The sequence below is a fragment of the Astyanax mexicanus genome, chromosome 10, assembly GCF_023375975.1.
Source record: "Astyanax mexicanus isolate ESR-SI-001 chromosome 10, AstMex3_surface, whole genome shotgun sequence".
Lineage (NCBI taxonomy): Eukaryota > Metazoa > Chordata > Actinopteri > Characiformes > Acestrorhamphidae > Astyanax > Astyanax mexicanus.
In genome coordinates this window covers 22,879,553-22,896,474 of record NC_064417.1, presented here as the reverse complement: position 1 = coordinate 22,896,474, position 16,922 = coordinate 22,879,553, and the positions used below count along the sequence as shown (strand labels likewise).

The 16,922-nt window shown below is 38.8% G+C and overlaps 1 protein-coding gene across 5 annotated transcripts; it reads left to right on the top strand.

Annotated features, from left to right (window-relative positions):
• Positions 1–1,225: 1,225 nt before the first annotated feature.
• On the top strand, positions 1,226–16,653 carry ankrd13d (ankyrin repeat domain 13 family, member D). Of its 5 annotated transcripts, XM_022683492.2 has the most exons (17): positions 1,226–2,416; positions 4,503–4,638; positions 4,764–4,888; positions 5,103–5,148; positions 5,595–5,738; positions 7,724–7,913; positions 9,218–9,284; positions 9,596–9,677; positions 9,812–9,873; positions 11,405–11,535; positions 11,787–11,944; positions 12,047–12,160; positions 13,572–13,744; positions 14,753–14,841; positions 15,730–15,960; positions 16,070–16,150; positions 16,245–16,653. In XM_022683492.2, exons 1-16 carry the CDS (start codon positions 2,333–2,335, stop codon positions 16,131–16,133), a joined length of 1,896 nt encoding a protein of 631 aa, XP_022539213.1. In that variant the 5' UTR covers positions 1,226–2,332; the 3' UTR covers positions 16,134–16,150; positions 16,245–16,653. The 5 variants fall into 5 exon arrangements, with proteins under 5 accessions (XP_022539213.1, XP_022539214.1, XP_022539216.1 ...); XM_022683493.2 differs by having other exon boundaries at positions 4,506–4,638; positions 16,070–16,653; XM_022683494.2 differs by having other exon boundaries at positions 1,229–2,416; positions 14,753–14,835; positions 16,070–16,653.
• The last annotated feature ends 269 nt before the right edge of the window (positions 16,654–16,922 follow it).

Sequence of the window (16,922 nt, the reverse complement as noted above, 5' to 3'; positions counted from 1 at the left end):
ATTTAATATTTCTCCATTTCCATTACACATTTTCCCGGATACAATTGTTTTTTTATATACCTGGGGTGCAGTGGTTGTGCCTCAAACACAAGAAATGCTGACTGAATATCTTGCTGCCCACACTCTGCACACTTAGTGAAAACTGTGTAAAAACAGCGTAGTGCAGTAATAAAGGGCTTTATATTAGAATCAGAAGGGAACAATACGCTCTGACGTTGCCAGTATGGATGGACAGTTCACTGCTAGATATACAGCTCTGTTGTTCTAGTCTATGAACTACGGACAACAATTCTCCCAAATTCCAAAATATTTAGAGCATTTATTCGCAGAAAATGAGAAATGACTGAAATAACAGACCTCAAATAATGCAAAGAAAACAAAATTCTTCAGTTTTAAGTTCAGAAATTAATATTTGTTGGAATAACCCTGGTTTTTAATCACAATTGTCATGCATCTTGGAATGTTCTCATTCACCAGTCTTACACACTGTTTTTGAATATCTTTTTGCCAGTTCTGGTGCAAAAATTCAAGCAATTCAGCTTGGTTTGATGGCTTGTGATCATCTTTCTTCCTCTTAATTATATTTCAGAGGTTTGCTATTAGGTAAAATCAAAGGAACTCATTTTTAAGCAGTCTCTTATTTTCCCCAGAGCTGTAAGTGTTTAGCTGTGTTGTTATTAACTGTTAGCATTTTTACCCAATTTACTAGACAGCTAGATGAAGAAACAAAGGAGCAACAATAAGAATAAGACTGGTCTATAAAGCCTATCAATGCTTAGTAGTGATGACACAAAAAAGGCTTAATCTCTTGCAATTGTGGAACATCGGCTGCATTTCTTGGTTGTATATAAAGGGCCATTCACTTTGGATCCACCATTTATGAAGTAGCGGCCAAGAATTGCAGCTCGGGCAATAGGATGCAGGAAAGGACGCAAGAACTGGCGTCTTAATGCCTTGCTGCCAACACTATCCCACTTGAAAGGCAGTGTAATGATTTAAATACTTTACCTCCATAGTAAATCTAACGGAGTGGCTGTTTTTTAGATGAGTTCTTCAGATAAAAAGTGAATAATTTATTACTCTTTACAGTAATCATGAATAATGAGTTGTGTCCCCTGTGTTCCACACAAACCAACCAGCGCCTCTCTCTCTCTCTCTCTCTCTCTCTCTCTCTTTCTCTCTGATGGAAAAGTGACGCTCAAAAATAAATAAATAAGATCTAATAATTAATAAGATCTAATAAGATCGAGTAATTTACCCTCTTATTGGAGGCTCGAGCTCGGCCTGTTCAGCTTCAGTTCATCTGCTTCTCCTAAAGCAGCTTTTTTCTACAGTAAGCGAGAATTTGCCGTGATGCTGCTCTGAGCTCCGGGACCCGCAGCACTGGAGGAGCGCTGAGGAGAGCAGCCGCAGCTCCGCTGACCTGGATGCGGAGGGGAAACAGGCCGCTGCTCGCTTTTGTACCGCCGGGTTTTGTCTTTTTTATGGGAATACGTTCATGACAGTGGAGGGCCGGGGTTTTCTGCAGCTCGTTTTTGAGCTTTAAAGAGTCTGAGTATCGTTTGGTTTAACGCTCAGCTAAATGGGACGAACGGCGGATGAAGCTACAGATATTAGTTAGCCCGTTAGCTCAGGTAGCAGTTAGCTGTTGTTGGGGGCTGTCCTGGCAGTGCTAGGTTAGCTGTTAGCTCGCAGACTGAAGCATGATTCTTTTGCGAAATTAATCTTTTTTGCTGGATGAATATTCCTTATTTTAACTTTCTAAACTGGCCTTTTACGGTTTAACCCAGTAGTCGGCCGTTTTTTTGTGTCAGAAGATGTATAAATTGTAAAATAATAATTTCTCAGCCTGTTAGCTAGCTATGGTTAGCTCGCTGGCTAAGTAACGGTCAGCAAACAAGGCAGTGCTTTGGTTTGGTTGTCAAGTGATGTTTTGATACATTAGCACGTTTTTTTACCTGACGGAAATTTGTCTAATTTAGCTAGTTCGCTGAGTAAATAGCCAAATAACTGACAAGCAAGCTAGCTAGCTGAGATTTTAGTCGGAGCTGGGCATTCACAGCCCTTTTTATGAAGAAGGGGAGAAGGGATGACAGTGAGGATCTGTCAGTCTATCTGGACGCTCTCCTCAGTCTCATGAACAGTGCTGATTATGGGGCTTTTGGTGTTTGATCCTCTTTTTGGTACATAACACTGAATGGTTCCCAAGGACTGACCTACAGGGGTAGCGAGCTAGATATCCGCTTATAAAGACAACCAACGAACCCTTCATGCAACAGAAACCCAACCCCTGAAATCTCGAACCGGTTGGGCAAAATAGCTAAGAGGAAAAATGGCTCAAGAGGCGTTTCCTTTACATTATCTGGTGTGGAACAATCAGTACCTGGAGCTCGATAGAGAACTGAAGAAAACGCAGGTGAGACAAATTTGGACACACCATGAAAATCTCAAAACCTTTATTTTTTAACCTGTAACATAATTAAACATTTACTTTAAATCTTAATTTTAACATTATAGTGAGAGATTGATTTAATATAGTTATCAAAGGTCTATCCGGACGGCATTAGCTTCTCAGAAGGTCCTGGGGTAATTTTCTCTTTTACAGAGGATCCTCTGTGATTTTATTCCCGTCCAGAACGACCATGTATGTGTTTTTCCCAGATATCCTCTGAGAAAATTACAGGCTGAAATACCTACTGTTTTTTGCTGAACTTCGTGGTTGTAAGGTAATTTTAGTCCTGTCCGGACTCATATCTTTAAGTTTCCTCTTCTTGTGTTTAATAAAATAGCTATTTACTTTCTGCCACATGGTAATTTCACTGTGGGCACGTGTTTCCACGGAGATTCACATTAACACAACAGCGGATGAAAATGGAGGTGCTACTGAGCGCAAAGTCATGTGCACGAGAAAGCCAAGAGACTCACTGGTCCTCCTGTTTTTTTTTTTTTCCAATTGCAGTCTGGATGCAAGAGTTTTATTACTGAGTAGTAGTATGAATTATTTTTCACAGACATCCCCCGATAAACAAATTCCGTCCGGATAGGGCTTAAGTTAACTTTATTACAGGGCCCTACTGGTGATATCACCCAAGTCGTGGCCACTACACACTAAGCCATGAGAACGAGATCAATAAGTGAAATTATGGTCCGACTTAGTAAGGCTAAGTGAGTGGAGTGATCTTCGAACATTGGCCAGGACAAATAAGGTGTGCAAACAAGATAACTAATTTTCCTGGCTTTACTATTAAGTCATGGCAACAATTTAATGATCTTATTCCTACACCTTACTAAGTTGTGGCCACAATATAATTAAGCATGAGACCTAGATAATTTCAAGTTGTGGCCACAACTTAGTGTAAGCCATGGTAGTGAGATCCTATGTTGTGGGTATGACACAGTAAAGTGATCATTAAGACATTAAGATAACAAATGTCTTCATAATCATATTCCTAGGCTTTACTAAATCATGGCCATGATTTAATTATCTTTCATACGCCTTACTTAGTTGTGGCCACAACTTATTTTTTTTTATTTTGCAGGATGTCATTTGTGAAAATGTGAAGAACTGCAGTTAAGTGAGGGCAGTGCTTAAAATGAGAATCAAGTGCAGCACATCAGCTGCAGATGATTAGACCATGGTTACAGTATATTTTGGAGGAGCCTGTCTTATTTAAACCTCAGACATTTAGGTAGGGTGCATCCCAGTTTCATACTTATTACTCAAAAATCCCTGAATCAATCGGTTTTGAGTGTGATGACAATGGATACTTTTGTCCCACAATGCAGTGCAATGAGAATCAGAAAGGAACGAGCAAATCACATCTGGAACATTTGAAAGAATTGGTTAATAACAATGCAAGTGAAGGATCGTCTGTCATTTCCAGTTGTTACAAAGCAGGTTAGTACATTAATAGTTGCCAAAGCTGCACTATTAAGATTTGTCTATACTTAGTACATACATACTTTTGATTGCTGATTGTAGTGGGATCAGCATGGCTAGATCTAAAGAGCTTAATATAAGATTGTAAATGCAGATTAGTCTGGAAAGGGGTTAAAAAAAGATCTTAGAACAATTACAAATCTATTGTTCCACTGTCCACAACATATTTAAGGAAAAATCTGCCAACATGGCCAGGCCAGGTCAGGCCGTCCTAGCAAATCCATCCCGAAAGCAGACTGCAAAATATGTAAAGATGTCAACAAAAATCTGAAAATTTCCTCACAGCAGAGAACCTGCAGGTAACTCCACAGCTGATGTTAAAGTAGAGCATCTACTACCAGAAAGAGACCAAACGATATAGATTTTCATGAGAGTTGTTCAAGGATGAAACCCTTTTTAAAAAAACAACAAAAACCATTATGACTGAAGATTCATACGTCCAAAGCCCATTGTTACAAAAGTCCTGTCTTTGCCTATGTGTTCTCAGGCAAACTTTAATATTGCCCTGATGTTTATGAACTTATATTTATGTATATGTCTTTCTATTTGTGTTTCCCCGCAGCAGGAGGTGGAGGGCTTGGACCCTCGTGGGCGAACACCGCTGGAGCTGGCTGTTTGCCTCGGTCACCTGGAGTCTGCAAGGGTGCTACTAAGACACAATGCTGACCCCACGCACTGCAACGCCCAGGGCTGGACAGGTAAGCCACCACTGTTCATTCATTAACACTTTTGCAAGACTAAGGCACTTAAACCATTGTGTGTGGGGGTGGATGCTGAAGAATGAGGGACTGGGTTTGGTTTCAGTTGCGGTATACATGTGTAGTTTTGCAGGAAGCGGTCAGCACAGGAGACCCTGAACTGGTCCAGCTGGTCCTCCAGTACAGAGACTTCAAAAGAGCCACTGAGAGACTGGCAGGGATTCCAGAGCTTCTCAGCAAATTGAGACAGGTGATACACAAACAGATCACAAGTGAATATGAGACGATTAAACAGACAGGACAGGACAGTACAGTAACGTCACAGTACACAGTTTTACTAAGTATAAGGTGCAGATATATGTAACATGGTATAACACAAACATTATACATAATCAGATCAGTTACAGAGGTAGATAATGAAGTTCAGTAATCAAGTTCAGTACTGGCTTTCTTGTGCATTTTAGGCACGGGATTTCTATGTGGAGATGAAATGGGAGTTTACAAGCTGGGGTAAGTAAGCCTTATATAGATACCTTCATTTAGATATATAGCACACATACTGCTCTGCTGTCTCTTTCTGTGTGGCTCCAGGCTAACTATTTAACTATTTAACTATTTAACTCCAGGTTAACTATGTTAACTATTTCAGCACCAAGTGAGTGGACAGCTCCCTTGATGCTACCCCTTAAGAATAGCTCACTCTTTTGACTTTGAGTTCTTGCTTGACTTTTTCACATTTGACACACTGTGAATTACCTGACAATCACTTGCTTTATTCACACATGGGCTCATTTAGACATTACCTAGACCTTGTATTGAGGGAATAGCATTATACATTTTGGTAAATGTAAAGTACAGCTAGTACAAATAATTGCGTTTACACACACAAATCTTCTATTCTTTGTTACTGTGCATGTCTAAAAGAGGCCTCTCTGTCTTCATTCCCTCTGTTTCAGTGCCTCTGGTGTCTAAAGTGTGTCCGAGTGATGTGTATCGCGTATGGAAGAGTGGTTCATGTTTGCGAGTGGACACTACGCTCCTGGGCTTTGAGCATATGACCTGGCTTAAGGGCCGCCGCAGCTACATATTCAAGGGTGGAGGTGGGTCAGAATGGCATATTCACCTGTAAGCAGTACACCATTTGCTCTTAAAGATCCAGCCACAAACTGAAAGATTAGTCAGCAGTACCACAGTTCTAGCAAATGTTACTCTGGCGATAAATGAAAACCACACATCATGGTCCAGGTATTGATCTGAACATTAAGGGCTGTTTTTATGAACAGTCTTGTACTGCATTGCAGAGTCAGGGGTGAACCTTCTTTGAAAATGGTTTTAGTCTAGGCGTAGCCTTAATTTTCTGGCTTTAAATATATACAGCTCTAGAAAAATATGAGACCATTTAAAAATGATGAGTTTCTTTGATTTTACCAAATTAGAACCTCTAGAATATAATCAAAAGAAACATGGATGATCACAAACTATCAAATCAAGGTGAACTGTTTCAAATTTTGCAGCAGGAGTGGCATACGGTTATCTGGTGGAGGAGAACATGCTAAGATGCATGAAAACTGTGATTTAAAAAAACAGGGTTATTCCAACAAATATTAATTTCCTATCTCTTGAGAAAAGTATGAATATGAACTTGTTTTGCATTATTTGAGATCTGAAACCTCTGCATCATTTTTTGTTATTTCAGCAATTTCTCATTTTCTACAAATAAATGCTCTAAATGACAAAGTTTTTATTTGGAATTTGGGAGAAATTTCTGTAGTTAAATAAAACAACAGTGTCCATTTTACTTAAACATCTACCTATAAATAGCAAAATCAGAGAAACGGATTCAGAAACTGAAGTGGTCTCTTATTTTTTAAGGAGTTGTATAATCTGTAAAGTCTGGCTTTGGATTATAGTACTAAACAGAAAAAAAATCTGATAAATTAACAAGTGCTTATTTTTTTTTAGCAGTCTCCTTCTTAACAATATACATTTCTTCTTATTTATTTACACAAAGCATTTACACTTGCATGCCAAAAGCTATGGGACAGTAGCTAGTATCCTGTTTCATCCATTTTGCACCCACTATCAGACCTCATTCCAACTCCCATAATTCACATCTTGCACATTTGCACCCACTATCAAGTCTTTATTTTTTTCAGCTGTACCGGTAGTCATTTTTGTTTTCCATTCAGTAGCTCAGAAGCCCTCTTTCTCACAATGCTACCAGTGCTGCAATCTTGAGGGCCAGTATTTTTTTTCTCTGACTGTAATGAAGCCAGCAAACCACAGCCAACCATGTGACTGAACTGCTGAACAAGCTTGGAGGAGAACATTAACTGCTAGTTCTGTCACATCAGCTTACAGACGCCCACACTGGCTAGCATTGCATTGAGTGATGGGAAGAGGGCCATTCTAGCCTCTCCCCCCCCCCACCCCCCCACCCCCCGGAGAGAAAGTGACAACCAAGTGTGCACTTACGGGACTCCCAGTCCTGAATGGATGTTTTTACCAGGGATCAACTTTACCTGTGGTATTTTGTGAAAAGTACCACTGTTGTTAGATTAAGATAAGAACTAAGAAAAGAAAGCCTTGATCGTACATGTGATGAGTCTTGGTTCCTCACATGATTTCTTCCTCCTACAGCTCTAAGGGAGTTTTTTTTCCCCTGTATCTGTTGCTTACTGGGGGTTCTGTGTTGCTTGGTTAGTGTTTTGTCTGGTTCTCTGTCCTGCTTCCACATTTCTGTAAAGCTGCTTTGTGACATCAGTTGTAAAAAGTGCTACATCAATTTGATTTAATTGATCATTTAACCTGGTGGAAAATTTTCTTGGAGAGCCTTATATTCACTCAGTCTACCTTTAATTGACCTGGGATGCTTTAACTAAAACCTCCATATTGGATAATGGCTTTAAACAGTTTCTCATTCGGGTGAATGCGTCTTTTGCCAATGGTTTGTAAAGCTTGTCCAACCTCCAAAGCGTCCTACCTGACAACACATTTGTGGGAGGAGCTTAGGTAGAGCTTGTTTAGATTGTGTCTGTTAAAATATGTTTGATTCTGTGTGTGTGTGTGTGTGTGTGTGTTCCAGATGGTGGAGCTATGGTGATGGAAGTGGACCATGAGAAGCAGGTGGTGTACACAGAGCCACTGTCATTATCGCCACGTGATGCTCCTTCACTCCTTGCAGCTATGTTGCCCTCACAGGAGAACACAGCACAGAGACTCACTTCTCCCATTGTTTCCACACACCTAAACACACGCAACATTGCCTTCGAGAGGTACCGACACACACACACACACAGTGCTGATCACCCGTCCATCCTTTTTTTGTTCTTGTTCTAATTAGTGCAGAGCTTAAGACCTGGTTTACACCTGATCAATTGATTTAACTAGTATGTGGATTGTAAACTGGTAAGATTTCAGCCACATGACTTTTACAATGCTAGTCTAATACAGGGGTTGGACAATGAAACTGAAACACCTGGTTTTAGACCACAATAATTTATTGTCCCGACGGACAGTTCTGGTGGAAACAGGAGAGTTGAGGTGCACATTGAATTCTGCCATGATTTGGGCAGCCGTGGTTTTATGTTTTTTGGATACATTCCGGGTTAGCACCCGAACACCCCTTTTAGACAGCTTCCTCTTGCACCCACAGTTAATCCTGTTGGATGTGGTTCGTCCTTCTTGGTTGTATGCTGACATTACCCTGGATACCGTTGCTCTTGATACATCACAAAGACTTGATGTCTTGGTCACAGATGCGCCAGCAAGATGTTCTCTTTGTCCTCTTTTGAACTCTGGTATGTCACCCATAATGTTGTGTGCATTGCAATATTTTAAGCAAAACTGTGCTCTTACTCTGCTAACTGAACCTTCACACTCTGCTCTTACTGGTGCAATGTGCAATTAATGAATACTGGCCACCAGGCTGGTCCAATTTAGCCATGAAACCTCCCACACTAAAATGACAGGTGTTTCAGTTTTATTGTCCAACTCCTGTACATCTGCAGTTAGTCAGACTGAAATCTGATTTGTGTGTGGGATGTTGGGTGTGCCATATCATATAGTGTGCAATAATATCGGCAACATGTGTAAGTATTGTGAACCTTGAATATACCATGAAATATCATGCCATATCACCCACCCCTAATTAACACATCAGGGTAGTACTTTTTAGCTGTTTTTAGCAAAAGAAAAAAACTCAATTTCTCATTGTTCTAATTTCTCATTATAAATCTACGAGAATCTGTCCAGTATCATTTATTTTATTTTAATCCTGGATATATTGAGATATATGGAGTGCATTATTAGTATCCTGGCATTCTGGATCATGGACTTCTGTTACAAATATGAAAAAATCTTGTATTATATATGAAATTAAAAAAAAAAATTGCAGTAGTGTATTCTTGGAAGTTTTTTTTTAATTGAGTGTTTTGGCATATCTCCAAGAGAATCATTATTGCAAAAATACCATGAAATATTGTGATATAATTTTAGGGCCATATAACCCACCCCAAGTGTGATGGAATATGCAGTAATTGTTTATGTGGCAATTATTACTGGTTCATCATGTTTTCAGGAACAAATCTGGAATTTGGGGATGGCGCTCTGAGAAAACAGAAGTGGTCAGTGGATATGAAGCAAAAGTAAGACTGACATGTTTCCAAATTTTAATTATACCATTGGATTTGAAGTTTGAACTAATAATCTTAATCTTAACCAAAACACTTATTTAAGGATATTTTGTTTATTATCATTATTTTTAACATTTGTTGTTTCATTATTCATTATAGACGTACAAAGGGTCTTATATTAAAACCACCTGAGAAAGTGAAATGAAAAAAAAACAACAACATGAAAATATGTTACTGTGCTATTAGTTGTTTCAACACTTCTTCAGAGGCATCCCTGTCTTATCATGAAGCTGATGATGTATTTCAATATGAACTTATTGAAGGTTTACAGTGCTAGTAATGTGGAGCTGGTCACACGCTCTCGTACTGAACACCTCTCTGATCAGGACAAGTCCAGGTGCAAAGGTATGCATACATACAAGCACAATAATCTGAAATGTACAATATATTTTAATGCCAGACAAACAGCTAATATTGTAGATTGTTTACCCCTGCCCTCTCTCACTCTGCTACTCTCCTCACTCTTCATCTTTCTCCAGGATCCAGAACCCCTCTTCAGTCTTTTCTTGGAATTGCAGAGCAGCATGTTTCGAACAACGGGGTAAGAAATATAATGTAATGTAAAGTTCCTTATGACCATGTTCTCCTTATATGTAAACTTGTGTGTTTTGATTCATAGTTTATGGCAAATTGAGGCTCAGAATAAAATCTAATCCAAAATGGGCTACAAGCTTAATACCCTCTCTAGCCCACACCTGTCATTAGGCATGGTGCGAATATGTTGTTTATTTAAAATTCATGTTAATTTGCTTCAAAACATCCTATTCTATTGGCATTAATTCTTCACAGGGACAAGACAACCTGTGTGTATGCATTTGCACATCTGTGTCTGCAGTGGGTGCAACTTGAACAAGCTGAAGGCATTCCTTAAAAGGGGTGTCCACAAACATTTGAACATATTGCGTACTATTATATTTTTATGACATTACCTGCAGCTCTGCTGTCACTAAGTAGTCAATTGCGAAAGTGTGTTACTGGCACACATAGTAATACATTATTACTATTCTGAAAAAAAAAGACATTTCATTTATCTACAAGTCAATTCTTTGAGCCAAAAGTACTCTGAACAATCTCATATTTTCATCTCCCACCCCGTGTGAGCTGTCCTGTGGAGTTTTCATGCAAGAAATTCAAGAAATGAGCTATAAGGAAATTAAATCTTGCTTAAGTGGTTTATAAAGTTAAAAAGCTGTAAAACCTCTATTTAAGCTTTTATATATATTTTTTCATATAGTGCAGCTTTACCAGCAGTAGTGAGCACAGGCGCCTTTAATATCCTGCTAAGTAGTAAAATACTGCAGATGTAAAAGTAAGGGAAGACTGGCAGCTTGTGTAGGGGAAAGTAAGAAAGCTTGTAAAGATCATAAAGCAGTGATGTGTACCATCATTCTTTGTTATCCCCAATTTCAAGAGGTCACTTTTGTGTCAGAAATTCAGTTAATTTCGTATTATATAGATTCTGACCGAATTGTACTGAATACAGTCTGAAACATCTATGTGTCGCTGATCACAATGTAGGTAACTGTGCTAACCCAACATTCTAACAGGCTATGTGTTAGGTGTGTGGCGATACTTATTGAAATCTTACACACCACAAAATAGTAAGAGCACATGTATGGGCATTCTGACACCTGGGCCCCACAGCTTTCCCATCTTTTTGTGTGATGTTGGTAAAACTGTTCTTAAAATGAAATTCTCCTCTTCTTCACAGTTATTGTGACACTTTTATCGAAGAAAATTGTTCTAGTCATTTTGTATGTTTATTGTCTCTGTGTTTTTAATCTACATCAACAAATCTGCAGTCTCACTTTTTAAAAAATAATAAACAGATTATTTTCATGCAGAATAAGGCAAATAGAACTGCAGAGAAACTTCTAGCAATGAGTATATGGTGGCATAGAAAGTGAAGGATATATGCTATCATTTTTGGAATCATTTTGGTCTGTAGGACAATGCTAGAGCTTGAAAATGGTAGTTACACTCATGCCAAAAGCATCTTTACAATTTGTTCAAAGTTGTGCGCTTGCAAACTTTCAATCATGTTTGGTTTTCTGTTTGTTTTCTGCTGTCAGAGTCAGGTGTCCCAGTGTGCCAGCCCTCACAACCCAACAGCCATCACAGCAGAGGAGTACTTTGACCCTGAGTTTAATTTGAATGGCAGAGACATTGGGCGGCCCATTGAGCTCACCAGCAAAGTTCAAAGGTACTGTCTCTACAGAAGCTAGAGTGTTAGCAAGAGTTGACTAAGTTCTATCAGGGCTTTCAGGGCTTTCCACTGAGTGCTCTGGTAATGTAGCATTGCTGCTTTTACCACATGTATCAGAGCAGGCATGTGCTTATCTTCACCCTCATTAGTACCACAAGCATTGCAGGTGATGGGAACCCTACTGAGTTGGTGGGTTAATTGGCTCTGTTAAAATTGATTTTAAAAAATGTCCATGTTCTTTTTTGCAGGTTTAAGGCCACCCTGTGGTTAAGTGAGGCCCACCCTCTCTCATTGGCTGAGCAGGTGACTCCCATTATTGATCTCATGGCTATCTCCAATGCTCACTTTGCCAAACTGCGTGATTTCATCACTCTGCGCCTACCACCTGGCTTCCCTGTCAAAATAGGTGAGACACACCAGTAGAAATGCTTTGTTTAGACAGCCAGTCTAACTGGTGCTGCTTGAATGCTTTACTCACTGCTATTATTTTCTCTATATTGTCATTTAGAGATCCCTCTATTTCATGTGTTGAATGCACGAGTGACCTTCAGCAATCTCTGTGGTTGCGATGAGCCAGTAAGCTCTGTTACTGTACACTCACCAGAAGGAACTCCTGATGCAGGTACAGAACCTGCTTCGTCAGATTCATTTTATCACCTTGATCACCATCATACCATTGTGCATTTTGTAGTTTAATCTGTGTACTATATTGCTGTAAATTAAGCCATTATGGGTACATACAACTCAGAGAGCACTTTAAAATGATCAGTTTCTCTGATTTTTATTATTTATAGGTATATATTTGAGTAAAATGAACATTATGATTTTATTCTATAAACTACTAATAACATTTCTCCAAATACAGTTACAAATACAAATATTGTCATTTAGAGCATTTGTTTTGCAGAAAATGGAAATGGTCAAAATAATAAAAAAGGTACAGTGCTTTAAACCTTAAATAACGTAAAGAACACAAGTTCATTTTCATTTAGAAGCAACAATGCTAATGTTTTAAGAGTACAGAAATCAATATTTGGTGGCATTACCCTGATTTTTAATCACAGCTTTGGCAAATAGCAGCTGGGATAAAGTGCATGCAAATAACAGTTCAAAACAATATCTTAGAGGCAGGACGCGCTAGAAAAAAGACCTTCTTCAATGAGAAGCAAAGAAGAGCCAGGCTGACGTTTGCTAAAGTTCATAAGAATTAGACTATAGAGAACTGGAGTAAGGTCTTCTCTGAGGAGTCCAATTTTCAGATTTGCTCAACACCTGTCCATTAGATGTTTAGATGAAGACCTGCAGAGGGGTACTTGCACCCACTTTAAGATTTGGTGAAAGATCGGTGATGATCTGGGGATGCTTCAGCAAGGCTGGAATTGGGCAGTTTGGTCTTTGCGAAGGACGTATGGATCAGATGGATGGTCAAAAGCCATTAAACAAAGCTGCTTGAATTTTTGTGCCAGGGGTGGCATGAGGTCATCCAAAAGCAGTGTGAAAGACTGGTGGAGAGCATGCCGAGACACATAAAAGCTGTGCTTAAAAATCTTGGTTATTCTACCAATTATTTATTCTGAACTCTTCCTTAGATAAAACTTTAGTATTGTTGTTGTTTCTAACCGAATATAAACTAATCTTTTTTTTATTTGGTGTTTGAGAGCTCTGCATCTTTTTGGTTAATTTGACCATTTCTCATTTTCTGCAAATAAATGCTCTAAATTTTCATTTGGAATTAAAAAAAATAGTTTATAAAATAAAACCACAACATTCATTTTACTCAAACATATACCTATGGATAGTTAAATCAGAGAAACTGATCATTTTGAAGTAGTCTCTCGCTGTATATACAAACATATATAGTACATGAAGTAAATAGAATTTTTCTCTTGTATCAAGCAGCAAAAACGTTTTTGAAAGTCTAATTTGACAATGCTCTTGCAATGTGACTATTGCATATCTGTAAACTGTTATAACGATGCTGAAGTGATAAGTTTTATATGTCTTAATTTAAATCTTTTAACTCATCCTTTTAGGTCAGAGTCCTCCTCCTCTGAACTGTGAAGTGGATCCCTCTGTGTTTGAGCCTCCCCCAGATTACACAACGCTTGGACCAGGCCGTAGTGAGCCAATGAGAGATGAAGATGATAACCTCCTACAGTTTGCCATTCAGCAGAGTCTGCTGGATGCAGGGACAGAGAGTGACCAGGTAGCTCCTCAAAGCCCCAGCTTCTTTTAACTTATTATAACTGTGGCAGATTTATGGTCTTAGAATGTTGCAAGAATATTCAGCACTGACACATCTTAGTCTAGAGTCCAATTCAAATGTATTTGTGTACCAAGAGACAACAAGCCAAACGAGACTGTGGCAAGGAAAAAAACACTGGAAAGCACAACAAAAATATGAAGACTAGGACTGTAATTGAAATATTTTTTAGCATTATCACACTATTGAGATTTCACAATAAACACATCAAAGGCCTGTACTAACATTGTGAATAAGAGTGAACTCAAATTGTACTGTCTACTGTTTGCAATAGAGGGAACAAACTGAGGCTGGAAGTAGAGTGAGGTAGATGTCCACAGTAAATGCAGCCAAACCAGGTGCCGAAAAAGCTTCAAGGAAGTTAAACTGATTAAGAATTTGTAAATGTATAATTTTTTACATTGATATCAGGGTATCCAACAGTGTTCTTGCACATCTATTTTTTTTTATCCTATCGAACACCACAAACCCACACCAACCAGCATCACTTTCCGACAGTAGATTCTAATGCTGTGGTCCAAACCCTCATCTAGTGTCAAGGTAGGGCGGGTCCCTGACAGAAAAATATATGTTATGAAACAAGGCTTAATGGTAACATCACCTGAAATGTCTCACCTGTTGCAATTTGGCACTCAAAACTTCTGAAAGAAAATGGAACTTTTAATTTTTTCCCCATTTTTGTACATGCAAAAACCTGGAATACATCAGTTGTGTTCTCCAAATTGCTCCAAAACATTAACCATATTGTTTAGCTGTACATGAATGGTCCTTCACTACTTCTGTGATGTAGTGAGCGAGAAATGCAGTCTATCTCAGCTATAGCCATTTAGGGCTTAAACCACTTTAGATGAAAACTAACTGCTGACTTACTCAGAAAAAAGGTCACTTAGGACAACTGCTAACATCCCACACATTCTGCCTCGCTTTCTGTTTCTCCCTACCTTTGTTTAGGTGACTATATGGGAGGCTCTTACTAACACACGTCCAGTCTCTTCTCAGCCTCCGCTTTATGAGGAGGATTCTCAGCTTGAGAGGTGTGTGTGAGTGTGTTTTTGTAAAGTTTTTACAGAAGCTTCATGTGCCATATTTACGTATAAAGGAAAGACTAGGATAAGGTTTTAAGATTTAAGTAAGTACAATTCTTATTAAGTTTGCAGACACTTGTTAAAATCAAGTACACCAAAAAGTCCCTGGTCCCCACTTCTCTAGAGTACCAGCATCTTTACGCTAGATGGCGCTGTGAGGATTTTATTAAATTTAGCCAGTGTTTAAAGTCAGTGCCATTCACACACACTGAAAATTCAGTTGTCCTGCTGATTGGAACAGTTTTAAGAGCAGGTAGGTCCCTCCCTAAAATGAGGACTGGTTGGTTCTCTTTTTCTGATTCTGACTCTCAGTTGACCCCCCTAACCACACCCCACCCCTAATCTCCTTGAAATGTGATGCACTTTTTGGATATTGACAGCTTGTAAGAAGTCCCAGTATGCCAAAGACTACAATGTAGAAGTGCCAGGACTTCATACTGGTGCATAGTGGTGCACTTCAAGCTCTGCATTTAGCCTGAGCCAACTTTAGTACGGTCAGGTTTTGATGTTGGATGGTTGGTTCTACTGTAGATCAACATCACCACTCCAGCTAATCCAAAATATGTTGAATAGAGCTTCAGTTTGTGCTACATGCATTCATTTCCAGAGCAGGTCAGCACTGCAGCAGGCAGTGGATAATTGGTAACCAGTTAACAGATAAAATAATAGGACTAATGTGATTAAATATTAAAAAAGGATTGTGTCCTTGCTTTTCAGAGATGTCTTCAGTAACATTCCACCAAAGTTTTGGGATACAGCTTTTGAGACCCATAGCCTTGCTAAATTGACTTTTAAATGTTTTACAGTATCTTTGAGTTAACATTATTTTTTTTTATCTTTTAGGGCAATCCAGGAGTCCCTGACTCTGTCATTGGCTGCAGAAGAGGGAAGGGAATTGCCTGACCCTGAACAACCGCTTTCAGGTTCACCTGACCCCTCCCTTAACTCACCCCCAGCTTACGGGTCTCTGGATGATCCACGGGCGCCAGGGGCGTTTGCTGTGGCATCCAGCTTTGATGAGCAGCTGCGCCTGGCTATGGAGCTGTCCTGCAGAGAACAGGAGGAGCATGACAGGTGATGAAGAAATGAATGTGGAATAATGTGAATAAATTACAAAATGAGAAATGCTTGCCTTACTGCTATGAAATGTTGTGCTATGAAGTGTTGCTCTGTTCCTGAACAGAAAACGAAGAGAAGAAGAGGAGGAGCTTGAAAGGATACTGCAGCTGTCACTCACCGAGAAGTAAACACAGCAAAAGTATAGGCAGGTTTTAAAGGGTTAATTTATTGGTTGTGCTTTTTTCTGCAATGTTAAATTATTCTTAAAGATTCATCCTTCTTTTTTTCCTTTTATAAAGTATTTGAAGTGGAACAGAAGATGTAAGCAAGAGACTAGAGAGAAAGAGATATAGACTGATTAAGAGGTACAGTATATATATATATATATATATATAAATATATATATAAATTGATAATAGATTATGAAGGACAAATGGTAAACTGAAGACACAACGAAGAATAAATACCATGAAACTAAAAGCATGGCAAGACATTGTGAATAATGTCCTCTCAACTCCAGTGTCATCATTCTGAGTGAATTATGTTCGACTTTTATGTTCATTATGTAATGCTGATCACGTGAATATCAAATATTGATGACTATGGCAATGCAAAGTGATGAAAATACTATTGCATAAAACGAGTTAAATATGATGGCTGATAACAACATGGACGTTATAATTAATAAATGTTCCTGAAACGCTTTCACATTTGCAGTTGTTCCTTTTCTATATGCTGACAAGTTTAGAGTATTTTATGTGTGTTTTAATATAAAGATGATTTAAAAACCCAACATCAGGCCAAAAGAAAGAATGTATTATGTCTGGATTCTGATTATACAGTACATTCAGCTACCGATACTTGAAGTTCACACAGCTTTTTATTGTCATTACAGCTCATTACAGCTTGTCTAGTCCCTGTAAAAAAATACTGCTGATAAGATAAAGACTCTCTAAAGCAGAAAAATATCAACTTAC

What these genes read in the sequence shown, in the direction of transcription:
- ankrd13d (XM_022683492.2), top strand. Translation starts at nt 2,333, where the DNA reads ATGGCTCAAGAGGCGTTTCCTTTACATTATCTGGTGTGGAACAATCAG. An exon ending in CAACGCCCAGGGCTGGACAG is followed by an intron (nt 4,639 to 4,763) that starts GTAAGCCACCAC and finishes ATACATGTGTAG; the next exon opens with TTTTGCAGGAAGCGGTCAGC. An exon ending in CTACATATTCAAGGGTGGAG is followed by an intron (nt 5,739 to 7,723) that starts GTGGGTCAGAAT and finishes TGTGTGTTCCAG; the next exon opens with ATGGTGGAGCTATGGTGATG.